This window comes from Coloeus monedula (assembly GCF_965178545.1).
Source record: "Coloeus monedula genome assembly, chromosome: 23".
NCBI lineage: Eukaryota > Metazoa > Chordata > Aves > Passeriformes > Corvidae > Coloeus > Coloeus monedula.
This window is the reverse complement of record NC_138803.1, coordinates 4013919-4039644: the sequence shown is the minus strand read 5'-3', so window position 1 is coordinate 4039644 and position 25726 is coordinate 4013919. Positions and strand designations below refer to the sequence as shown.

The window sequence follows — 25726 nt, the reverse complement described above, 5'->3', positions numbered from 1 at the left end:
GGGCAGGGAAGGGGGCGGTCGGTGCGGGCAGGGGGCGGTGCGGGCAGGGAAGGGGGCGGTCGCTGCGGAGCGGGCAGGGAAGGGGGCGGTCGGTGCGGGCAGGGAAGGGGGCGGGCGGTGCGGAGCGGGCGGTGCGCGATGGGGTCCCGCCGCCCGCGGGCCTGACCCGCCGGCCCGGCATGGCGGGCATCATCAAGAAGCAGATCCTGAAGCACCTCTCCCGGTGAGGCGCCCGCTCCTCTTCCTCCTTCTCCTCCTCATCCTGCTCATCTTCCTCCTCCTCCTCCCCGGGGGGCTGCGGGGGACGAGCCTGGCCCGGGCCTGGGGGGTTTGGGGACCGCCGGGCAGCGCCGGTGGGGAGCTGCCGAGCCCGGGGGGGCTGAGGGCCCGTTCGGGCTGTGGAGCCGCCGAGCCGGGGGGCGGTGTCCGAGGGCCCGGGTGCTGTGGGGCCCGGGGTCCGGTGTCCGGGGGCAGCGGGCCCAGCCTGCCCGGAGTGGCCCTGCCGCCCGTCCCCGGGTCAGAGCCCTCCGAGCCCGGCCGGTGCCCCGGTGTCGGTGCCCAGCGCGGAACCGGCGGTGCCGGCCCTGGGCCGCGGGCAGCGGCAGTGGAAGTTCGGGGGGCGAGAGGGGAACATGAACAGCCCCGGGGTGACATCGGCACTCGGGGGGTGTTCGCTTTGTATTCCGTCATTTTCAGTGAAGTTCATCAAAGGCGCTGCGAGGGGCGGTGAGGAAAAGCGGTTGCTCCGTGCGTGAGGCTCTGCCGGGAAACGCCGCTGCGGCCGCGGCTGTGCCGCTGCTCGGGGCGGGCCTTGGGCACATAGCGGTGCCTCAGTTTCCCTTCACGGCGAGAAAAGAGCTGCTTGTGTTATCTCATGGCTGCGGGCACCACCTCGCTCTGCATCGCTGCGGGATCAGAGGATCGCGAACAGAAAAGTGCGGTGTCTGTGAGGGTGCAGGTGAGGGCACAGCACTGCACAGCGCCTGTCCTCTGTGCTTTCTGAGCAGGTCCTTTCCATCCCTGCTGCCGGACGCGCTCAGGTGCAGAGTGAGGGGCCTGAAGTGACCTGTGTGGGCTTCGTGGGGTCAGTGCTGGTGTGATCCATGAATCCCAGACCTCTGAGGCGGATCCTGGGAGTGTCTGGAGCCCCGGCCCATGCCCACGCACCCTGAGCGCACAGTGCAGGGTCTGTCTTGGAGTCACCAATTGCTCCGTGCTCTGGCTCTCTCAGCACTGTCCCAAATAAGGGGTGATGGAGCTGCTGCTGGAGCTGCTCTGGGTGCTGGTTTAAATGGATTTCTGCTAGACCTGACATCCCGAGCCTCCGAGCTTTCTGTCTCATTCACCTCACACAGGTGTGTTGTAGTCATTACGGATTCAGCCTCCTGCTCAGGAGGCATTGAAGTATTTTATACCACGGAGAGGTGGGTGAGAGCAGTGCTTGATAGAGGATGGAACAGAGCTGGGCTTTATCCTGGGTGCGGCTCCTGTGGGTGTTGTTCTCATGGACAATTCTCTTTCTTTACATAAATACAAGTTTGCTGGTGCTTTTGCTTGATTTTGCATTTCAGTCTCTCTTTACCACTGTTACAGCACGTTCTTGCCCAATGTGCCCCTTTTTCCCTCCGATTGGGCCAGTTCTTAGTGTTCACCTGTGTATCCTTCGGGTGGTTCCAAGGAGAACAAGGAGTCCCACAACATTCAGCATCTCTGTTTTCCTACTAGCTGGACTTTGTCGTTTGGGTGATTGGTCTGATCCTGCCCCTCACTTGCACAAGGATTGTGAATCTTTGCAGAAATGCCATTTGAACCCAGTTTAATGGTGTATAAAAAAGATTAAGTTGGTTTTTTTTCTGGTTTTGTTTCCTCCAAATACCACATCTTCACCCTCCCTTTGGGTTTTCTTTCAGCCACACTCACTTGCCTGGAAGAATCTTGCTACTGAATCATTAATCTGCCTTTATTTTCTGCTAACATTTGCATATGAAATAATTCCTTGTTCTTTTTGTTGTGTCTCCACTCGGAGTCCCTTCTGCACGGGGGTGTGTTTTTGTCCCTCTTCTGTGTGTGGATTTGCAAGGAAGCGGTCAGGAGAGGCAGCTGGATCAGGGAAATGTGAATGAGGTGTTCCACCCGACTGTTCCTGTGATCCCCCCTCACGTGTGTGACGGGATGGCCGTGGTGGTCACGGCGGGGATCGGTACAGCTGGGCTTTGCCCAGTCATGAAGGTATTTGAGAAGGCTCAGCCTTGTGTTGTGCTTCAGCAGCTTAAATTCCTAGAGCAGGAGAACCTAAAAACTTGCGGAGCTTTTGCCATCTGTGCCTTTCACTCCTTTGTCCTATATTTAGCTCGGAAAAGCAAACAGATTAGGTGGTTTCAGTTGCTGTTTCCAGGCGGGCACAGGGCTGCAGTGCTGGGGAGTGTTTGGAACCCAACATCAGGGGCTCCCTAAGACCTGCCCGGGCATCAGCTGCTGGCTCTGAGCATGCTTGTGTTCCCCAGCCTGTAATTATTCATGGAAGCACATCTAATGCTTTAAAATAAAATCAGTGAGCTGCCTTTACCTCTTCCTGGCCTTATTTGAAAGTAGCTTCTTCTCACTGCCTTTTTTTTTTAACCAGTGTTTGTGTAGCCGCAGCAGATCCATGTTCTCAGGGTGTGACAAAGGCCCTGTTTATCCACAAGCCCAACTGCCCCAACTTCAGGTGCCACTTTGGGATTTGAGTTCTCAGCACTGCAGTGGAAATCCTTGCCAAAATGGCTTTTATTTAATTTCATTGGAGAGTTTTATCCCCTGCTGCCTATAACAGCTGCTTTGTGACGTTTTCTTTTGGGACACGTGTTGAAGCTTGTGAGCTTGTGGAGTAACAGGCACACAGGACATGGCTTCCAGAGGAAATGCAACGTGCAGTCCTGCTGGGAAGAAATAAAAGCTGGTGTCAGCAGAGGAGCAGCTGGGCTGGGGTTTGGGGGCAGGTCTGAACACAGGGGAAGGAGAGCACAAATGTGTCTCACTGTGACAGGGCTCCAGAGAGCTGCAGCTGAGGAGTAACTTTGGGAATCTCTGAAAGTAGGGTGAAAAGGGAGCAGAGGAGAAATGAGAGAGGAATTAACAACAGCAGAGCTGTTACCAGAGAGGAAAACCTGTGTGGAAAACGAGACCTGTTTGCAGAAGAGAGTGCAGAGCATGTGTTGCCAATCCAGGCAGATGTGTAACAGATGTGCAGCACAGAAATGAGTGGATAGCAGGTTGTGGATTTGGCAAACTGTTCTCAGTACAGGATGGAGCCACCTTTTCAGGTAAGTGAGATAGGCTTTAGGAACAGAATTAAAAAACCTGTTAGAGAACAGAGCAGTGGAGCAGTGTGTGCAGGGTAACGCTGAGGTGCTTATCAGGTCAGGTCCTCAGCCAGGAGAAACAACATCATGTGGCTCCTCATAAATAGTGCTGCACCTCAGTGGAGCCCTGCATCTCCATTCCAGGGATTAGGCCTTACATCCCTTTTTTCCAGGCGAGGTTGCCTTGTTTCCTGCCCTCTCTCATTTGCAGCTGCAGCCAGTCCTTGCAGCTGATGGGTCAGTGAAGAGACCAGGCAGGCTCATGGTGTAGCTTCAGTTTGTTCCAGACCCGTTTTGCAGCGGGGACACGTGGGTGTGGCAGCGTATGCTGAGCTGGGAGCGCGTGGCCTCCTGGGGGCTGGTGTTTCCTAACTTGGATGTGAGCATCTCGGAATCCCTTCCTGGCCCTCAAGATGCCTTTGGCATTACCCCTTCCATGCAGTGGTGCTGCTTCTGTGCCAACACAAAGAGCTGAGAGCTGGCTCCCAGACCCAGCACTGCGCTGTGCTGTTCTGCAGTTGGCCTTGGAGCTGTCTGGGTCTCCTGGCTCAGGACTGTGACTCCTCCCTGTCCATCCCCACCATCAGAGACCTGCACTCTGGCCAAGGTGGGGCAGAGAAAGGCCTTTGCAGTTGTGGTCATCCTGCCTGGGGGGTGAGAGACTCCTTGGGGTCAGGATGGCAGAAATGAGACGTGCTGTCTCGAGGGGACCCATGCCTCTCCTCAGAAAAGGTGGGCAGAAGAAACAGAAGCAGCTCTTCAGCCCAGAAGATGGGATTTGTTCTGTGCCGTTCAGGAATCATTGGAATGGACTCCGTGGCTTGCACCAGGCAAGTCAGGCCGTGTCACCAGCTATGCCTTTGCCCAGCACAGGAGTGTGGGGAATTCCTTGTGTCTAAAGAGCGCTTTTTGCCCTCAGCTTAAATTTCTTGCCCAAATGCTACAGTCTGGGCACTGCTGTAAGAGAACAGAGCCTGAGTTCCAGCTCTCTTTGCCTCTCCCTTGCCCTGAAGTGTTTTGCAGCATCGCTGCATGCTCGAGCACTGCGCTGCAGCTGTGTCCTTGCTGCAGTCACAGGATGGCACATGCAGCTCGTGGCTGTGGGACACCCTCAGAGTCAGGAAAAGCTACCACCAATAAGAGGGATTTGCTTGCTACCAATCCTTCAGGCTTCTCCCAGTTTCCTGATCTTAATTGTAAATTACCTGGAAGCAATTTAGCAAGCACAGTGGGTAAGGAGGAAAGCAAAGAAATTGCATCTGGGAATGGCCTGAGGAAGCTACCGAATCTCAAGTGATTTAGGCAGCAAGACGTCTGACCAGCTTTGCAATTTCGGCTTTAGCTGCTTTAATATCCTTCTTCGGTGATCAGGGAAATTTCTATGATGATCTCTAAGATGATTACTTGACTAAAATAGCTGTTGCAGCAATGGGAAGTACATGAAACCACAGAGCTGCCAGCTGGTAAACACTGTTAAAAACCGTTACTTTTCTGTCTGCACAGTGTCCTGCTCCCGCGGTTCAACACGGGCTGTTCGGCCACATAATGGTTCCAGGGTGGATCCAGAGCATGAAGCAGTTTGTGGCAGGACTTTATGAGGCAGTTTATGAGGAAAAAGCTCTGTCAGGTCCCAGCAGCTACTGCTGGTGCAGCACCAAGCCCCTGGTGATGAGCTGGTCTCTGAGTTCTTGCGTGCTGTACCCAGCAAAGCATGTAAGGCTGGATGTAAACCCTTTACTCAGTGTTTTAGTTTGGAAATATCTTGTTTTCCCTGTACATTTTGATGGCTTCTTTTACTCTTAAAATTTTTAATATAGAGGAATTCTTGATGGCAAGACAGAACCCCAAGCTATTATGGGTAAAGTAACACGCATCTGCCACTTCTTTGTTCAAGACAGGGTGGGAAAAAGGAGTGGGCACAGACAGGACGTGGCATTTTCCCTTAGCAGTCTAAAGTCTTCCCTTGTAAAGTCACGGTTGCTGTGCTGCACTTTGCTGGGAGAACCAAATGGACAGTTTTATGGAGCTGCTGGGTGCAAGGTGTTTCCAACCATTTCTCCTCAGCTCCAGACACATGTGCCATTTCTGGAATGCTAAATAGGCTCTTGTTGCAGCAAAGGTAAATTGCACTTGAGTAGCTCAGGAGGAAAATGTGGCCAGAGCCCTTCAGTCTCACTGATGGAAAGGGACTGTTAAAGGGGCTCTTCTTATTTCCCCTGGACTCCCTGAGCCTATGCCTCCCCTGCAGCAGCTCAGCTGAGTCAGAATTAGGTAATAACCTGTTTGTTTTTGCACACTGGAAATGAAAATGATTGGAAGATGAAGAAGTAGAGCTTTGGAACGGTGCTTGTATTTATTAGATTTCTTTCAAGTTTTCTTTCATCTGTTATTTGCTTTAGGATTAGACTTGGGAAATTCCCTGGCGGGTGCCGAGGGTTTCCATTCCAGATTTGTTGGGAGCATGGGGCAGCTGGCATTTAAACTTTACTGAGTGTCCAGGCAATGAGCTGGAAATAGCAAAACAGCTTCTCAGTGAGATGGAGTTCAGCCCCTGGCAGAGACCTGGCCTCTTCTCCTCTCAAATGAGTTCCTGGTTTGCTTTCCAGGGCTCCCAGTACCCAGTGAGGTGCTGGTGGGTGTGGAGCAAGGAGCCTCTCAGCGTTCAGAACGCTCTAGAGAAATACTTGTTGGGACAAGAAAGGGTCCTTGGGGCCAAGGGAGGCTACAGCCTTTGGGGAGAAGTGAGCTGGAGTTCTGCTCTGTGTAGTGGTTTGGTCTCGTGCCTGATCTGCTTAGAAATGCTGATTTTTCTCCCTGCGAGTTTAACTCTGAACTGAATTCCTAAGCCCTTTTCCCTTAGCCATGTTATATTGCAGGAGGTAACACAGAGCCAACACAACTGATTACTCATCAGGATGTTTTGTGTTTGGCTTCGGGTGGCTGAGAGGCCCAGCCTTTCATTCAATGCAGTTGAAGCCTGGAAAAACAGAAAGCTGATAATGGAAAGCCACCAGCAGTGTCGTGTGTGTACAGGGACACCAACTGTGCCTGAATCCACCCTGATAAGGAGCGTGGGACGGGCTGTTACCACGTTACGTGGAAACTGTTTGCCCTGTAACCCAAGCAGGGCAAATTTATCAGGCTGGTTGTCCACTTGGGAAGGTGTTACTGCCTCCCAGGATATCTGGGGTACACAGAGCTGTGCACAGGTGATGAGATGATTAAAAATGTGGTGCTTTCTGTCTTCTGAACAATCGGGCAGTTTGGTGTTGATTGGATTCCCTTAAACTCTAAATGGCTTTGTGCTAAATGGGTGTGAGACCAACTTCCATCTCATACTGTGCAATAATTAGTCCCATCCTCTGCTAATTCAGCGAGTTTCTCTTCCTCCTGTGCAACTCTGCCTCTGTCTGCAGAGCAGCTCTGTGCCCACTCTCAGACAGAGTGGTCCCTGCTAACACCAAAAGTTCGAGGAGGTAAAATGGCTTTTGTTCCTGAAAAAGCTATTGGTTCTTCCTGTGCGTCTTCGAGGCAGCTAGTTTTTCCCTTTTTACAGAAGTTTTGACCACTTGCCCAGTTTTATTTCCTCCAAAATTATTTTTAAGTTCATCCTCAGTCATGTGTGCTGCACTGAAAGCTTCTGCTGCTGCCTTCCTTGAGAGAAGCCCTGATTTGGAAAGTTGCTGACCTTTCCTTTAGCAGTCGTGAACCTTTTGTTCTAGTAAACACGCTCTTTGGCTCCTGAGATAAGAGGTTTTAATTTGAGGTGAAATGTCTCATCACAGAGATTTTTGGATTGTAGAAGATCTTCCCAAGGAAGATGGAAATCCCACTAAATGCCCTGTCCAAAACCAGACCAGGCAAGACTTGGGAAAATTTTTGGGAAGGAGCAAATCTGCATTGGTCCGAATACAGTTGTTGGGGTTTTTTTGACATGTCCTATTCCTGTCATAGTTGCTTAAATTACATATTTGTATTCCAAATCAAAGCAGAAAATCCTCATCTCTTCCCTTGCAGTGACCCTTGTGGAGGCAGAAACCTCGTCTGCAGTCGTTCCTGGGCTGGTTGCCCACTGAGCTGACCAGTTCCCCCTTTCAGCCTTACCTGTGTTTGGAGGGACTTTCCAGCTGCTGCCTGCAGCTGTGGCTGGTGTCACAAGTCGTGCACTTCCTTCTGCCAAGAGATTTTGCTTGTCATTAGGCAAAATAAAGGTCACGGGTGTACAGCTAATTAGCTCTCCCATATAATAGCCATAGTGACAAAGGTATTAATAGAAATGCTGGTGTGGAGCTGCGGGTGGTGGCTGTGTACAACAGGCAGTGATGGCTGCAGAACTGCAGGGAGGAGGCTGAGGCAGAAACTCTTGAGTATTTGAGAAGAAGATTCCTGATCCATGTGGCAGCAGGGTAATGAGACAGAGATCTGAGGAGAGGTTTTATGATTTCAGATGTCTTCTGACATTATCTGTCCATGCATTTGCTCAGTTGGAGACAGTGTGGCGAGACAGCTACAAATGTGAGCATAAATTTATTTATGATTCTAGCCTGGCTTTGGGCCAGCAGTCAGATTTACCTAAACTCCCTCTTGCAATCAGTGAGTTTGTGGCCTCTGGATATGCAGGCTGAGGAACTGAGCAGTTGTTTTCAGTAGTGGCATCATGTTTTGATATATATTCAAGCTGATGATTGAGCAAATAGATTTTCAGGGTTGACTTTTGTCAGGGTAATCCCAGCAGGCTCAAAAGGAGTGCTGCCCTGTGAGTTCACTGGCTCAGCTCTGCTTGAGTTCTGATGGAGCTGCAAAAAAAAAAAAAAAAAAAGTGCAAATATCCTCCCGTGTCAGTTTTCCCAGTAGCCACCATTTTCATTCATTTTTCCCTAAGCCAGCAGCCCGTGCTGCCAAGGACGTTGCTGTGGGTGAGTGTGAATGGAGAGAGCCTGCCAGCAAACATCTGACACGTTCTGCTCTTGCTGTTTCCTTCCCCTGGCGCTGACCAAAGCAGTTCCTCTCAGGCAGCCACGGACACCTGGCACCTGTGAACTCTGTGTTCTCAGGAACTCTTACCTGAGGCCTCCTCTAAACCCTGTCTGACATGTGGGTGGTAACGTGGCTCAAATGTGGAGGTTATTCCAATGGAAGGTCTGGAATTCCTGTACGGGACAGCAGCTGAAAGCAGGGTTGACAACGGGCAGCATACCCTGGGAAATGTGAGCTGTGGTTTGAAATAAAGAATTTGTTTCCATTTGAAATTTTTTTTTTCCTCCGCAAAACCTGCAGCTTTTGTTATCCCATCGTGGGTAGGGGTCTGTAAGCTCTGCTTTGGAGGTGGAAGGGCACATTTTGGTGCACGTGGAGTGCCTCATGGAAGGATTCTTGTGTGGAGTCTGGTAGCACTGGAGGTGGTTTTGGTACCTGCTCAGCAGGATCTCCACAGCCTTTCACTGGAGATGGTGATAAAGAGTTGTTTGGTTTGGCTGGATCAAGTTTCATACCGTGCTCTGCACAGTGTCCTGTTTCACAGCTTTGGTTCTTCCACGGTGTGCTGGTATTTTTGATACACCTACACACTAAAGGAAAGTGATGCCCTGGTTCAGACGTGTGCTCATGTTGTCTATAATCAAAAGAGAAAAAACCCTTGTGTTAGAATAGTAAAGTAAAAAGCAGACCTTTATTTGGAAGCTTCCAGGTGTCTTGGTGGTGACGGGCACACCCAGAATTTAATTTCTACAATTTTATAAAGTTAAGTAATTAGGATATCTAACAGGTACATCCAATAGGAGATTCAGTTGCCCCAGTAACCCACCCCTGGGCCAGCCCCTTGGAGTTGGTCTCTGCCCCACTTCTTATTATGCCTTATTGTAGGTTCCCTCCTTGGAATAAGACTAAACAATATTTCAGGAATGTGTTTAGAAGGTCAGCTTATTGTTCTAAAATCGAGGGGGAAAGGATAGGAAAACTACTGGAGCTACGGCCATGCATTAGCAATCTACACAGCTACAAATATATGAAAAATGTATAAAAAGCTTAGGCATCCTTCCCCCCCTTTAGAGACTTGACAGTATAGAATTATAGGCAACACTTGTACTTTTCCTCTGTATTACCAGCTGAAAGCAGCTTCCCGTCTGAGCTCGCTTATCCCGGGATGAGGCTCCGAGCCCAGGGATGATCCTTCAGTGCAGGTGTGAGAAAGCTCGGCCAGTGTGAGCTGATCACTGCCCACACCAGCCTGGGAGCTTAAGTGCTGTGTGTTACCTGTCCATGTTGTGTTTGGTGTATTGTTAGCATCCAATCCCAAGTGGACACGGTGACAGCAGCTTTCAGCAGAGCTGGTTCTCTGACGCAACACCGGGGTGCTCCTGTATTGCCTCTGGAGGGGTTTGCTCTAATTTTCAGCCGTGTCTGGGTTTGTGGGTGCTCCCAACAGGACTCCAGGCCCAAATCATAGGGATTCTCAGTGCTCCCTGCCAGTGGAGCAGCTGTTGGAACACACTCTGGAATTTTCAGTTTCTTGGTGCAGATGCTGAGAAGCCGAAATGACCTTGGCCACCTCCCTGGGCGTGTTTAAACAAGAAGCCTTTGGTTAAAGGGAGTGACGAGTTTGAAGGGAATGTGTCGGCCTGGCAGATGTTGTAAACTTGGTCTGAGCTGTCAGTGTGTCCCTCTGGCTCAGGGCAGGGAGGAGACAGCAGGGCACAGGAGCTGTCCGCAGAGGGAAGAGCAGCAGTGGGCAAACTCACAGCTGTGTGCTGCCCTCCCCTTCCAGCAGTGCTGCATCACTAGCACAGGGTTGACACCAACATCTCAACATCTGTCAGGCTTTCTCTCCCAACAAAATGTTTGCTTTGGGAAGGCCCTTTTACCCCTGGAATCCCAGGGCTGATGGCTCAGCTGCCGCTCCAGTGCCTCAGCCAGGTTTGTGCTACACCCCAAGCTCCTACAGCAGCTGCAGCAGCTGCATCCCAACAGTGTGGCTCTGGTTCCTCCTTTCCTCCTTGAGCTGTGGCTGTTCCAGAAGCCCCTCATGCCTCTCCCAGAGCAGTCCCCACGCTGTGGGTGCAGGGACGGAGCAAACAGGGCAGCGTGTGACTGGGAGCCTGCTCCTGCTTACGCTGACAATAGGGGCTTTCTTTCCATCCTGCTTTCTGGACCACTGTACAGAATGAGAATTAGCATTGGCATGGAGGAATGTGTGAAATAAGCCCTGGATTCAGTGGTGGAAAAGTTGTCTGGCAGGAACTCTTCAAGTTTGAATCGGGTGACGTTGGAGTGCAGCCCCCTGCTCCCGTGGTGGCAGCTCCTCCTGCACAGGAGGGGGGTTTGATGGAGGCAGGAGGGGCTCTGCTGCCACAGAGGGATTCTCTGACATGGGGAAGTGTTGCTAACACTTGTACAGCTTCTGTGATCTGCTGCCCTCTGAACTGGCTGCTCTGGTTCCTTAGGGGTCACTCTGGTTTTAATGAAGTCAGAGGCTTTCACACCAGGATCCTCTGCTCTTGATCAGTCCAGCTGCAAGTGTTTATCCATGACACTGAAATCTTGGGCACATGAGGGGTGTGAAGGGCTGCACACAGCACAGGTGAAGCACTGGCAGCCCTGGGGAGGAGGAATTTCAAGCAGAGAAAACAGAGGAGGGAGCTGGGGCAGTCTGTGGGAGGGGAGTTGCTGTTTGGCTCCGCTGACCAGAGAGCAGGCTGGGCTTCAAGGGTGGTGTTTAAAAGGGACATCCACAAAAGTAGTTCATTAATGATCTTTTGCGTTCTGGGGCGAAAAGACTCCAGAGAATTAAACTTTTCCCTGCTGACATGGCAGTCCTGGGGGGAGTAAAACTGCTGAGCTCTTGGAGTTTGGCTTTGGTTTTCTTTGGTTTTGTCCTTGGGCAGTTTTGCTGGTTTACAGGATCCAGAGCTTTAGGAGGAAATTTTCAGTTTCTGAAACCTGAATTTAGTTTAAAACAAAAAAATCCTCCAAATGTCAAAGTGTAGATAGAGATTTTTTTTTTCTGGAGCGACCAACTTGCCTTGGGTTTAAAAATGTCAGAAAGGGTTTAACAGAACAGCAAACAGACTCTGGTATTAAAATAGCTCTGAAATGCTCCTGCAGTCTCAGCAGCTTTGCTGGGGGCTGTTTTTTGAGTTTCCTCTTTCTTCCCTTGTAGGTTTACCAAGAACCTCTCTCCAGACAAAATCAACCTGAGCACGCTGAAAGGTCAGGGGCAGCTGACCAACCTGGAGCTGGATGAGGAGGTGCTGCAGAATGTGCTGGAGCTGCCCACCTGGCTCGCCATCACCCGGGTCTACTGCAACAAGGCCTCGATCAGGGTGAGCAGAGGCAACTTGAAATGGATGAAGTTATCCATTTACAGGCAGAATCGCTGAGATTGTGCATGGACTTGCACTTTGCACACTGAATTCATACAAATTCTTCCTCCTTGTGCTTTTTAGAGCAAAAAATTGGGTTTCTTTAGTTGTTATAAGCTGCCAGATTGTTTAATTGCAGTTGGTGCTAACCATAGTTGCACTACATGAACTCAAAAGTTTTAAGGACATCAAAGAGACTTTCTATAAAAGAAATATGATTCTACTCTGCCAAGTGACAGTAAAAATGAGCTTGTCTTACTCATCTGATGTGCTCTGTTTTTAGAGTCAGATCTGCTCAGTTTAGTAACAAACATTTGTTCTCCCTCCTACAGAGTGAACGTTGCTGTATGAAAATAAAATGCAGCTTTTTGGTTTGTGCACAGTCTTCAAAAGAGTTGTGTGACTTCCAGTAACAGCAGCAGTTAGTTGTAAACTCTTAAAGGCCAGGAATGTTCCCCATAGCAGAATTTGACCTGCAGAATATCTATTACTCCTGACGATATATGAGATCCAAAAGCTCAGCTGGGTTTGTAGATCTGGTGTCTGGAATGTCTTTTCCCTTGTCTGTGTCTCTGTTTGACCTGGAAACAGTGAGACATTGTGTACATTTCCTAGAGAAATGGGGCTCAAAGTTTGGGCTGAGATGTTTTCCTGCCGTTTCTGAAACTTTCCACTGCAAAGATCACTCTGATAACCTCAACTTTATCGTTTCAGATCCAGTGGACGAAGCTGAAAACACACCCAATCTGCCTGGTAATGTTGCTTCTCTTGTCTTCTTTTCTTCCTTTCTCCCTGCTTTGTTTCTTCTTCTTTTCTTCCTTTTCTTCCTCACTCTTTTTAATCTCTTCTACTTGAGAAAAATTCTGGAGAGGGAAACCATCAAATGCTCGAATTTTCATTGGACCTGAATCCTCCAGCACATAGGGCCACAAGTGCCCTCCCATGAGACCCTCATTTCACTGCAGAATGGAGCCAGATGAGCTCCCAAGGAAGTCCAGGGCAACCTTGTGCCTGTTTTTTGTTGTTTGTTTTCCCCACTCCTGGGGTTTCAGGTTACCCACTGGCACTGACGGTGTGAGAGCTGTAACACATGAGACTCTTGTCTGGAGCGTTGAGACTCCAGAGTTGGTTGTCCCTGCCCTGCAATCTCACCCCAGGGTTGGTGGGCTGAGCTTGAGGCTTGGTGTGGTGTTCATGGTTCCCACATTGTGTCTCTGCAGTACCTGGACAAGGTGGAGGTGGAGATGAGGACGTGTGAGGAGCCTCGGCCACCCAATGGACAGTCCCCCATCGCTCTCGCTGCCGGACAGAGGTCAGACCCCGAGCCCTGCAGCTTCTCCCTGACATCCTGCTGGAGTGTGGGAGTTGCTGTTCTCCGTGGTTCACCACTGGCCTCCCTGCTCTTGGGTTTAAGTGCCTCTGGTGTTGCTTATAAACTTCTCCGTGTGAGCCTTACCTCTGTCAGGCCTCTTGTCGTGACATGGGGGCATCTTCTCTTTGCAGTGAGTATGGCTTTGCTGAGAAAGTCGTGGAAGGGATGTTTATTGTTGTCAATTCCATCACCATCAAGATTCACTCCAAGGCCTTTCACGCTTCTTTTGAGCTGTGGCAGCTCCAGGGCTACAGTGTCAACCCCAACTGGCAGCAGAGTGACCTGCGCTTCACCCGCATCACGGACCCGCAGAGGGGAGAGGTGAGGCCTTGGTTCTGCACTGGGATCACAGAAGAAAAGTGTGATAAATGATTTTTCCTTGTTTCATTTCATGTCTTCTGAGTGTTTTGGAGGGGTTTTTTTAACCCTTGAAGTTGGGAAAACCTCAGCATTTTCCTGTTTTTCTCCTCCTGGGCAGGTTCTGACGTTCAAGGAGCTCACCTGGCAGACCCTGCGGATAGAGGCAGATGCCACGGACAATGGTGATCAGGATCCTATCACTACTCCTCTGAGACTCATCACCAACCAGGGGAGGATCCAGATCTCTCTCAAGAGAAGGGTGAGAGTTTCCTCCATGCTCTGCAGGATGTGGTCTCACTGCCTGATGCAGAGATGATACATATTTCCTCCCACAGTCCTCAACAGCCCTTCTCTCCCTTCAAAAATGTTGAGCCCAAACTGATGTATCTCTCTATGTTTTCTGTCAGAGACAGCTGTGTTCTTACCAAGTGTCAAAGCAGTTTCTTTCCCAGGGGAGGATACTGTGGATGGGAGTGAGTTTTTCAGTCTGTTTGAACATCCCAAGGAGAGCTGTCATCTCCCTACTGGGAGCTGAAAGCCTGACAGCCTGATTTTTAGCTGTCAGTGGAAATGTGATGATTTAAAAAAGAAAGAATTAAAGAGTGAGCAATTTGTCTCCTAAAGAGGAGGTGGCTTTGACTACTTTCCATCTCAGAGGAGGTGCTGTGGACATGCACCAGATAACATCTCTCAGAGGAGTTTCACAGCAGCCTCCCTTCTTTCTGCTTCTGTATTTCATGAAGACTCTATGTCTGTGGGGGCAATTTTTGAAGTCCCTAACTCTATCCTTGCTGTTTCAGACCAAAGATTGCAACGTGGTCGCCTCCAAGCTGATGTTTCTGCTGGATGATCTGCTCTGGGTGCTGACGGACTCTCAGCTGAAAGCAATGATGAAATATGCTGAGTCTCTGAGTGAAGCCATGGAGAAATCTGCTCAGCAGAGGAAAAGCCTGGCACCAGAGTCTGTACAGGTGAGTGAGGTTGGATGTTGGTCTGCCGGGGAAAAGGACAGCTTCCATGTGTGTGGCATCTTGCCCATACTCACAGAATTTTCCCTGATGGGAACTCGTGGTGTCAGGTCAGTGTCACAAGGACTGTGGGGTAGTGAGGTGACCAAAGGAGTGGGATTTATTGCCAATACAACACATTTCCCAAGTCAAGGATGAGGGAAGAGGAGTATTGCTGCTGGAGTTGGAAGCTCCAGAGAGGCAGGGTTGCACATGTAGTGCAGTGAGGTTGCACAGGAGGGATGGGGAATACTTGGCCCTTTTTACCCAGGAATCTTAAAAGGGACTTTAAAGATCTTCCAAGAGAAGTGCATGCAGCTGGCAGAGCTGCAGACAAAGGATTTTGCTCATGACAACGCAGGAAAGGATCCAGGTCTTGGGAATCCCAATTCTATTCCTATAAACCGATGCCTTGCAGGCTGGAAGATTTGCATGAGTTGATTAATTGCATTATAACCTCTGTGTTCTCCCTCTCTCCGAGTTCTCATCGAGCTTGTCCCTCTCCTGCAGACCACCCCCCCTGCTCCCAGTGCCCAGCAGTCCTGGGCTCAGCCCTTTGGAGGCACCCCCAACGCCAGCAGCATTGGGCAGTACTTTGACAAGCACGACATGAAGGAGTCCTCCTACCACCTCCTCATCTCCCGCCTGGACCTGCACATCTGTGACGACAGCCACGCCCGGGAGTCAGGTCAGGAGAAAGGAAAACAACAGCAGAGGCAGCAATTTTCTGTCTGGAAGGGGGCTGGGAAGCACTGGGGTCTTGCAGTTTGGGATTTAAGTTTCCAGGCCTGGTTCTTACCGTATCAACTGTTGGCCATTTGATTCAGGTGTCCTTTCTCCTTGCCTAGGACAAGATTTTGGTGCAGATTCCTAAAGATGGTGCCCTAATCCTGGTGATGGTGTCAGTCAGTTAATCAGTGGTGGCACTCAGAGCAATGTGGTTCTGAATTCTCCTGGATCAGGGCTCAGATTGCAGAGCTGACCATGGTTTCCTCTGCTCTATTCCCCACAGGTGCTTTGAAGCATGGGATGCTGGGAGGTGCCATCCAGCTGACATTCAGGAGGATGGCTTTTGACTATTATCCTTTCCACAGGGCAGGTAGGCAGCCTGTGGCCTCACAACCTGAGGAGGGGGTTAAAAAGGGAGTTTCTAGAACTGCTCTATGATTGCAGACTAGACTGGAAGGAAGAAACCTCATTTCAAAGCCAAGATGTTTGCTTTCCTGCAGGAGATGCCTGCAAGCACTGGGTGAGGTACAGTGAAGCAATGGAGACACGGGGACAGTGGGCAAAGAAGTTGGTCAGTGAATTTCAAAGCAAGATGGAGAAGTTTTATGAAGAAACAGACCCTGTGTTTGCCAGGAATCCACTTTCCCCCTTCAAAAGGAAACCAGGTAATGGTATTTGATAAAACCAGTGAAGCAGGAGGTGGTAGCAATTTTTGCTCTATCCAGCAAAATCTCTAGTTGCCTGTCCCCAGTTGAGCAGGCTGATTTGTTGGTGCAAGAATGCATAGCACTCTAAAAATCATAAATATAATGGCAAAGGCAAGTGGCTGGGGTAGCACTGCAGCAAGGATGGACAGGCTGCAGAGATCCCTTTCCTGGATTATTGTTGAGTTTCTCCATAAGTGAGTATATAAGGTTGAAATTAAATACTTAAGGCCTGGCTGAGGGGGGTGTTCTCTTGCCACAGAACAGACTCACCTTTCACAGTGTTCTTCCTTCAAAAGTCCTGAGTGTTTCTCCTGCCCAGCTGTGTTCATCCGTTTCTAATTTTAGGGCTGTTAATTCTGCTCAGTAAGCACGAAGGTGTTGATACTGATGGTGCAAAGAAGGTGACTAAAACCCTGCTGGTTCTGCCTGTCTGTCCCCACAGACCCTCCCCAGAGTCCCCAGAAGAGCCCCCTGGAGAAGGGCCGGGCTCCTCCCACGAGTCTCCCGCAGCTCCGGCACCCGCCCTGGCACCGGCTGCGCTCCAGCTGCGTGGTGGTGCGGGTGGATGACCTGGATGTTCACCAGGTAGGGAGCTCAGCACTGCCTGCCAGTGGTAATGGCACTTTTTAAAAGGAAATTGAACCAGATATGATTTAAATGAATCATGCAAATCTTGCGACATCCAGAACACTGCCCAGAGAACCTAAATGCTGTTATGATGTTGCCTGTAAAGCTTTTAACCCAAGAGTGACCTGCTGGTAGTTTTCATGTTCAGAGGGAACTGCATAACCACGGGTTTCTGCCCTCTGTTCCTATCTAAGCTTACACCAAGCATTAGCAGGCCCAGTGTAAAACATTCCATGCCTTTGAGAAGCCACCCAGGGTGTGGATTTTTGACAGAGGAGGCGTGAGTCTCACCTCAGGCTTTCTGCCTTGGGACAGAGCATCCCCAGCCTGGACTGGGCCCTGCATCCATGTGCCCTGTATCCATCCAAGAGCTGGTTTTGCTCTGTGCAGCACCAGATACTATGATGGACTTGCCAGTGTGCTGCTGATCTTGCAGACAGACAGCTGTAAGAGATTTCTGTTCTGTTTGCTCATGTCACCTAATTCTGCTTGTCACAGCTCTTACAAGCAGTGACAGGAGACACAAAGAACGAAATTCCCTCAAAGGAGAAGAGTTGGCAGTATCAGCAGGTAGAAGAAAATTATGTTTTTGCTTGAAAGCAGCGTATGTTTGATGTGTAAATGAGGTGGATTGAATACAGGCAACTGCAGGGTCACTGGGACACTTGGGTTTGCCAAGTCTGAGTTCTGCACAACTGCATTCCATTCTGTTTTCAGGTCTCTACAGCTGGGCAACAAAGTAAGAAACCCTCCACCTTGCTTTCATGTAGTAGAAAAATCTTCAAACTCCCTGACCAGGTCTCTGCAATCCATATTGAATTCACAGAATATTACTTCCCAGACAATCAGGACTTTCCAGGTAATACATCAAGGTTAGCACCTTCTTTCACAAGCTTCTTAAAGAATCATCAGTTGTTTAGATGTGTTAACCCTGTTAGATATTCTCTGTCCATTGTTGTTTAGTTTTCTGATTTTTTTTAGGGTTGTTGGCTTTTTTGGTTTTTTTTTTTTTTGCCTGTGAGAAGGTGGGATGGGGTTTGTGCACAGTGTGGAAGCAGAGCTGTGCTTGCAGGAAGGAATTGCAGCAGCTGCTGTTCACCCAGTTCCTGTGGCTCAGCCTTACTGAGAGCCCTGGAGCGGGGCCATGGGGTGCTCTGGGTGCTGTCTCAATGGGTCACCTCATTTCTCTGGGTGCACCACAGCTGCTCCCCTTCCAAGATGTGTCTCCCAGGGGTGGTGAAGCCCCTGCATTGGTGCTGTCAGTGCAGGTTCTGCACTGAGCTGCAGAGCACCCGAGGGGCCTTTCCTGCTATCATTGATCTGTTTCTTTCTAGTTCCATGCCCAAACCTGTACATGCAGCTGAACGGCCTGATGCTCACCCTGGACACACCAAGTGTGCTCTGGATAAACCTCTTCTGCCTGGATCTGTGTCGCAGCCTGGAGCAGTTCAAAGCCATCTACAAGCTGGAGGACTCAGGCAAGCGGGATGAGCACGTGGATGTCCGGCTGGATGGCTTCAGGCTGAAGGTACCATTCTCTTCCTTCCTTTCCCAGTCTTCAGTGTTCTCTCTGTGAAAGGAACATGAGACCAGGACATAGCTGGAGTCCATAACCCGGAGACAAACCTGCTGCCTTCCTCTGGCTTTGCTCTGTCTGCCATTTGTGTTGGTTTTGTTTGGTGTGTGGGCAGCAAAGCTGGTGCCGGAGTTCTCATCCAGGATAAGCCTCTGTTATTCCTTTCTCACCTCTTGCCTTGTCACGTCTCTCTTCCCCCTGCAGCTCAACATCCCCGTGGATAAGAAAGTCACAGACCACCGGGACCGGCCGCGGGCCCTCTGTGTTTGCATGTCAGAGGTGACAGCCACCAACACCCGCCATGCTCCCTCCTGCAGCTGCCAGGACCTCCAGAGCCTCTTCCGTAAATTCGCGGGGTCAGAGTTCTTCCACTCCAGCTACACTGAGTTCCCACGGACGCAGGACAGATTCAGCCTCCTCCACACCCTGTTCCTGCGCCACGCCTACCAGGTGGATGACAGGCTGCAGAAGCAGCCAGGCTTTCCCCAGCTGCCTCACAAAACCTCTGCCTCTGAGGATCTGTGGTCTGTGAATTTCAGTGAGCTCTCCCTGGGCTTCGAGGGGGCTGAAAGCTCCAAGGGCAGAGCCCTTAGCTTTATTGACCCTTTTCCCCTTTCCATATGGGCCTGCCTGCCCAAGAGGTGGGGGGAAGCTCAGATATCTAAACGACAGAAACTGGCCACCTCTGAGGTGAAAATCAAGCCTTCTGCCAGCTTTAGCAACGACTCCAAGAACGAGAACCTCTCCAGAGAACACAGTGTTTGTCAAAGATCAAAGACTGACCAGGATCTGAAAAATATCTCTAAGGCTCCAGACACAATGGATATCTTGGGAGAATCTGACTGTGAAGTTGATGATGGAGTAGACAGTAAGGAGCTGGAAGCCTCTGCTGATATCCATGTGCTCATGTCCTCCTCTGTCCATGTCAAAGTTCGGCTCAACCACTACGAGTACTTGGTGCTGCTCAGGATGAAGGAAGTTCTGCAAACACTACAGGAGCAGCTGGCCCAAGATACACAGGAAATGACTGGGTCTCCTTTAGACCCCGTGTCTGCTTGTGTGGGAGTTATGTTCCACAGTGCTGAGGTGGCCCTGCTCATGACCCCTGCTCCAGGGTCTGTCTTGGAACCCAGATCCCTGGACTCGGACACAACCAGCCTGATCGAGTCTGAGCTCTCGCCTTCAGACAGCAAGGAGGGGCTGGCAGCTGAAGAGAAGGAGCTGAAATCAGAGAGCGGTTCGGAGAAGGGCTTAGGCAGCACCTCAGAGCTGCCAGAGGACAGCGGGATCCAGGACACCGGAGCCACTGTCCCGCTGGAGAGGCTCCCGAGATCCGCGAGCGACGGAGCTCTGAGCGCAGCTCCCCGTGGTAAGGGCGCAGAGGAGAAAGGCTTGATAGAGGAAGCACATGAAGCTGTGGAAGCCCTGGTTGCAGAAAGACCAGCAGAGACCAGCAGCCATCCTCAGAGCCCCCCTGCTCTCCCTTCCAGCCCAGCCTTGGACACGCAGCCCTTGGGCAGAGGAGGCGTTGCCCTCAATGGCCAGGCAGAGCTCATCCCGCTGAGGAACATCGAGGTGGAGCTCTCCAGCGCGCTGCACATCACCAAGGACGCCACGAAGGAAGCTCTGCACGCGACCATGGACCTCACCAAGGAGGCCATGTCCCTCACCAAGGATGCCCTGAGCCTGAGCCGGGACAAGATGACCTCCACCATGCAGAGGATGCTGTCCCTGCCCCCGGCCAGGTGAGCAGGCCAGGCTGCCAGGCTGCAGGAGGGGGAAACAGAGGCCAGCTGCTCCCTCTCCCTTTTGTTTGGATTGGAGATGGGTTAAGTGTTCGTCCCTTGGGGCTGCTCTAGGGATGCTGAAGTCTGACTTGCAAGTGGTCAGAGACCAACCCAGCACTCAGATAATCTGCAGGCTCAGCTGCCTGCCTTTATCACTGGTTTTTGTTGGGGTTTTTTGTAGGGATTCTGTGCCCAAAGCAGAGGAGGGAGCAGTGACCCCGGGCGGGGTGGGCAGCGGCCGGATGCGCTTCTTCTCCATGAAGAGGACCTCGTCCCAGCATTCCTTTGACACCACATCTGTGGACGGGAGTGGCCCTGAGGATGGGCTGTCCATGGACAGTGATGGCAGCGATGGCTTCGTGATGCTCACAGACTCTGGTAAAGCCCTTGGCTTTTCCTCTCCCCACCCCTCATCTCACAGGGGTGATGGCTTTGTACCATGGCAACTCATCCATGCTGCATTTCTGTGGAATCACTTTTGCTGCTCTTTGTTTTTGAAGGTCTTAAGGAGTTCCCTCACAGTGGCTCTTTCTGCTTTTGTAGCTGCCTTTATCTTGAGATGAGGAGGATAAATGACTGTGGGGTGGCCCTGCACATCCCAGTGGTGTCCTGAGGGCTGTAGGGGCTGTGATGTGCTGGTGGTGGGTGGTACAGAGCATTTAGGAAGGGCTGGTTGGATATTGGATACTCTGGACATCTCTCACTTCAACCCTGTGTTGCTTAAACTCATCTGAGGAGCTGGAGAGAGCTCTGCAGAGGATGGTACCTCCAGAGAGGCCAGAGATTCAGGCAGATGCTGACATCAGGACTTCCAGAAAAAGAAATGGAATTGAGTTGTTGTTGCTTCCTTTTCAGAACCCAGCCTGGACCCTCTTCCCTCGGGGCAGCTTCCTCAGGCCCACAATGACACCGGCAGCAGAAGCAGCCTGGTGGATGAGGGTGGAGGGTCTCTGGAGGTGAACAGCTCCACATCCCAGAGTGAAGACCCCAGTCTGCAGCTGGTCAGTCCCTGGCACTGGGATTCTGTCCCTGAGGGGGTCTGAAAGCGAGGTGTTTACTGTAACCAGTGAGCTCTTGGTGGCTGTTTCAGGTGTCTGTCCTCGTGCTGAAGATGAATGATGTGAACTGTGCAACAGAGGTACAAGGAGATGATTTGTCTGTGGCTTTACAAGTGATGAATGTGGTTCCAGAGCAGCTGAACAATGTTGGGATGTGGCAGTTCCTGCGTGGCTACGTGGGTAAGACACTGCTCTGGGACTCAGCTGCACTGTTAGAACTGGCTTTTACACCAGCCTGCCTCGGGGGATATTCCATTAACTGGAGCCTCGGTGTTTGGGGTGGTTAGGATTGGACACAGCTCACGTGTGAGGGTTCAGATCTGGCATTTGAAAGATGCTTCCCAAGTGCCTACACAGTCAGGCTCTGTGGTGCCTAGTAATCATTGATTGGGATTTTTTAAATTGCTGCTAGGATGCATGAAATGAATGAAAAGATTAAAATAAAGCTGTCTAGGGAAACCCTGAAGTTATTCCTGCTCTGAGAAAAATGCTTTTGGTCTACAGTGCTTCCCCTAAATTTGAATTAAAAAACCCAAGCCAAACCTAAAAACAATGAACTATCTCCCCACACACCCCAAAAAAATAACCCAAACAAAACCAAAACCAGCTCCAACCCCAAACCTGAAGTGAAAGTGTGAGCAGTTCCCAGGCTGTTGATCCTGCCTTTCCCAGTCCTGCCAGTGGCCACGGTGGGGCAAAGGGGTGAGGAAAGGCTGGTCAGCTCTGGAGAGTGAACCAGGGCACTGGGTCAGCTCTGGAGGGCAGAGTCGGGGCAGCTCTGGAGAGCAAGTGGAGCACTGGGCCAGGTCCTGCACGTGCAAAACAGGGGCCAGTGTTAAAGTGTGGTGATTAAGGGATGCACCTGGGACCTTAAATAGTCCAGCTCTGGTGCCAGTTTGGTGATGTGGGCTCTTAGTCCTTTGCAATGTGGATTTCTTTCATGTGAGAGATGATGTTAGACCGAGGTCACTTGGCTGCTTTTGGACAGAAATGGGCTTCCCAGGATGCCCGTTTTGAGTTGATACCTGATCACTGGTGTCCCGTTGTGCAGTGAGATCTCTCTGCTCCAGCTCTAGGAGACCCAGGTGTGGAGAAGCCTGCGAGCCCTGAGCCCAGCCAGCCCCATCCCGAGGTGTGCCTGCGCCTGGAGTCGGGTCCATGCGCGGCCGCTCACTCGCCGCTGGCCGAGCGCAACGGCTTCCTCCGGATGCTGCTCCACAGCCGCTCCACAGAGCTCTGCATGTCCTGCCTCACCAGCCTGGGACCCTTCCTAGAGGATGAAATCATCCCAGAGGTGATCCCCATGGAGATAGAGATTGTGGATGCCAAAATCACCTTGAAGGTGAGAGATTCCCCCCAGGGCAGAGCTCACTTGAAGGATTTGGCTTGGGAAGGGACGCTGTGGGATTGCTGGGGGCCTCTGTAGAGCTTCTCTTTTCCTGAGGCTGTTTGGTTTTGCTTCTAAAAGCTGCCCTAGGGATGAATGAGGAGCACAAGGGAAGTGTGTACCTGTACACCCTGTACATAAAGCCAGGCCTTTCCCTAGGGTGGGTACCCCCGTGAGTCTGGCAGTGCTGCCGGTCAGGAACGCTGCTCCTGAGGAGGCTGCAGGCAAGGGGAGTCCTTCCCAGAGCTGTCCCAGCAGCTCTTCCCTTCTCTTTGTGTTTCTCCAGGATGACAGCCCCCCGGTGTACCCCACCTCCCCTGGCCCTGTCCCCATCACCTTGGCAATGGATCACGTTGTGGTGAGGCGCAGGGATGATGGCATCTTCTATCTCACAGGTCAGCAACGTCCTGGTTTTATTGTCCCTCTGCACCCCCGGGCTGTGCTGGAGGAGGCTGGGACTGAAACATGATGGTTGCTGCTGGGAAGGATGGGCTCTGGGGTGGGAGCAGTTCCTGTGTGTGTTCCCTGCTGTGGGAGCAGTCCCTGCCTCTGTTCCCTGGTGTGAGAATTCGTGCCTGGTGTTTCCTTGAGCACACACAGGCAGGATCCATTATTACCTTTTAGTCTCTCCATTTTAAAAGGGAAAAGAGAATTTTGTTTCCCTGTTTAAAAAGAGGGAGGGAAAACAGGAAGGAAAAAAATTAATTAAAGATACTCTTTTTGTTCTGAGAGTCCTGTTGTGTGAATGTCCACACCTGAGTGGGTTCTGTTGCTTTCCAGCTTCCCAGGGGAAGGACTCAGCAAAACAGGAAAAACCTGTGTCAGTCCCTGAGGAGCAGAAGGCCCCAGCACAGTCTGGCTCACCAGCCCCAGCAGCAGGAGCACGTGGGCTGCAGGTGAGTCACTGCTGCCTGTTGCTGTCTGGACAACAGAGAGCTGGAAATTCTTTTCTGCCTTTGTGTGTTTGCAGTCCTTGGCAGGTGTGGTGAGCTGCAGGAAGGGAGTGCCCTGAGGAACAGCCTGTGCCTCCTCCTATGAGTGTTTCGAGGAGTGAGGCACCTTGTCCAGCATGAACTCACTTGTTCCCTTTCATAATCTGTTTGGGGATTTCTGATTGGCTCCATCTTCCCCACTTTGACCAGTTCCTTGTTAGAAAAACAGGAATTGAGAGGTTCCCACAGAGAGAGATTCTGTCAGCGTGGTTGTGTCACACTGTAATTCATCCCAAAAGCTCCTGCTGTGGTTTCCCTTGGAGCAGGTCACTGTGTACCTTGAGGACTCCAGCCTTGTTCTCTGCTTGTCTCTTGTAGCTCAAGCAAGTGCCAGAGTTGCAGAGGGAGCTCCAGACCATGAAACTTGCCCTGGCAGAAGCCAACATGGACAAGGCTCGCCTTCTGCAGGAGATCAGGAAATACAACCCCCTGTTCCAGCTCTGATGGTGCCGGCACTGCCAGGGACAGGGGACCAGCACCAGCACCAGCGGGGCAGGTTTGGTCATTTCGCTGCCAAACGGGTCCAACTCTCGGACTGAAACCAGCTGGGACTGCATAGGACTGGGGAGAGGGAGGGAAGGAGGCCTGGCTGAGACAAATGGGAGGAATGAGAAGGAGTTTTCTTTGCTCTGGCCTGGGAGTGGTGCACTGAGCCAGGGCATGGTCAGCCCACAAACACCAGGTCAGATGCTGGGGGGACACCCCATGTTTCCTCATCTGTGGGTGCCTTTCAGCCTCCAGCTTTTGTGGTGTCATCTGGACATGGCCCATGTTGGGGTTTCTGCTTCTTTCACCCTTCCTTGTTGCGTTCTTGCCCAGCTGTGCTTGCCAGGGGCCGCAGCAGGAGCAGGGTGGTCACTTCAGCACCTGGGCAGTGACAGGACAGGGGCAGCAGAAGGGTCAGGGCTCTGTTGGGAGAGCAGGGCTGCTGTCACCTGGAAGCAGAGATGGGATTTCCCACTGTGGAGTGAGGGCACACAGTTCACTATTCCCTCAAGAACAGGGTCAAGATAGTAAAGAAATTCCTTCAGATTCCCTTTTCCACCACTAATTCCTTGTGTAGAGATGGATGCAGTGTATGAGACTTAGTCCAGTTCATTCCCACCTAATCCCACAATGTTTGGCTTTATTGATGCAGGAGTTAATTCCTTACAAGGCACTGTTTAAACTTCAAGTATACTATCAAAGAACGGGGTGAGGGAAGTTGGTTCAGTCTCAGAAGGAGATGACCTGGGTGCTTTTTGGGATGCACCTTGTCCTCAAAGCTTTGTGTGCCCGAGTTTCCCAGTGGGGACAGGGAGCAGCCATGGCTGCTGAGGAAGGAGCTGTGGGGTTTTCAGCACTGGGTGGAATCTCTCAGCAGGGCTGAGGGGCTGCCTGGGATGGGGACACCAGAAGCACCTGCCAGCCCTGTTCCCAAAAAGAAAACACTGGAACACACCTGTGTGGAGCAGTTCCCTGTGAGCACCACTGGGAACTGCCCAGAGCCCACGAGCAGGAGCTGGACTTTGTTTCACCAAACCTTTCTGCTGCTCTCTCTCCCTGTGGGGGAGCACGAGCTCCGAGAACTGCTTGCCTGAGGTAGAATGCCACGGTATTCCTGCTTTTTCTTCATTAATTGCTTGAAAATAGGTTTCTCTTCTGCTTTTTCAAATTTTCATTACATTTTGTGTGAGTAGGGGAAGGAGCAGGGTGCCAAGGGTTTGCCCAGCCCTGGTGCCCACCTGCAGGGTCCCACAGCTTCTCCCACGTGTGCAGGCTGAGCACAGCTGGGGCCAGGTTGTTTACAGCAAATTCCTTGCTCCAGCAACTTCAGTCAATGGGTTTTGTTGAAGAATTCAAGCATTTCGTTTGCTTTGAAGACCCAGTAAAAAAGACTGTAACCCAAAACCCACACAAGTGGGAGGACAAAACCTCCTGGATCCTCACAAATATCAAAGTTTACTTCCTGGAGCCTCTTATTTAAGGATTCTTCCTCTGTTCCAGTGAGAGCCCAGGGAGTCCTGCCCAGCACAGGTGCCGTGGGAGAGCACGTGGCCTCAGCACCTCTCACAGGGTAGGAGCAGCTCCCAGGGCCCCTGGAAGGGGACAGGGGGAACGTGCAAGGCTGAACTTGAATTTGAATTTCAGGCAGTATTGGAACTTTGCTGCAGTTTGTTTCCACTGATGCATTTACTGGTTCTGTGAACCACGAGCGGAATTAAACTCATTAACCTCCTTCCAGCCTCGGGCCTCTTTTCCTGCTTTCCCCTCCCACTCCCTTCCCAACGGTGCTGCCTGAGGGGCAGCTCCTGGATTTGGAACACTGGATTTGCAAGCACAGCTGACCCACCACTTCAGATGCCTCAGCTCCCAGCATGGGTTCCCAGGGAACCAGCCCTGCCCCAGGGGCTCTGGGAGCACCTCGGGTTACACAACGAGCAGGT

General features: G+C 51.3%; 1 protein-coding gene across 1 annotated transcript; it reads left to right on the top strand.

Annotated features, from left to right (window-relative positions):
- Positions 1–99: 99 nt before the first annotated feature.
- On the top strand, positions 100–25512 carry BLTP3A (bridge-like lipid transfer protein family member 3A). The gene is made up of 21 exons (XM_082296258.1): positions 100–223; positions 11497–11659; positions 12413–12451; positions 12919–13010; positions 13202–13391; positions 13549–13689; positions 14231–14401; positions 14948–15125; positions 15450–15536; positions 15667–15831; positions 16316–16458; positions 17218–17359; positions 17835–18028; positions 18281–19821; positions 20045–20241; positions 20719–20864; positions 20954–21101; positions 21992–22263; positions 22595–22703; positions 23089–23204; positions 23619–25512. The coding sequence occupies exons 1-21, from the start codon at positions 180–182 to the stop codon at positions 23742–23744; spliced, it is 4404 nt and encodes a 1467-aa protein (XP_082152384.1). The 5' UTR covers positions 100–179; the 3' UTR covers positions 23745–25512.
- The last annotated feature ends 214 nt before the right edge of the window (positions 25513–25726 follow it).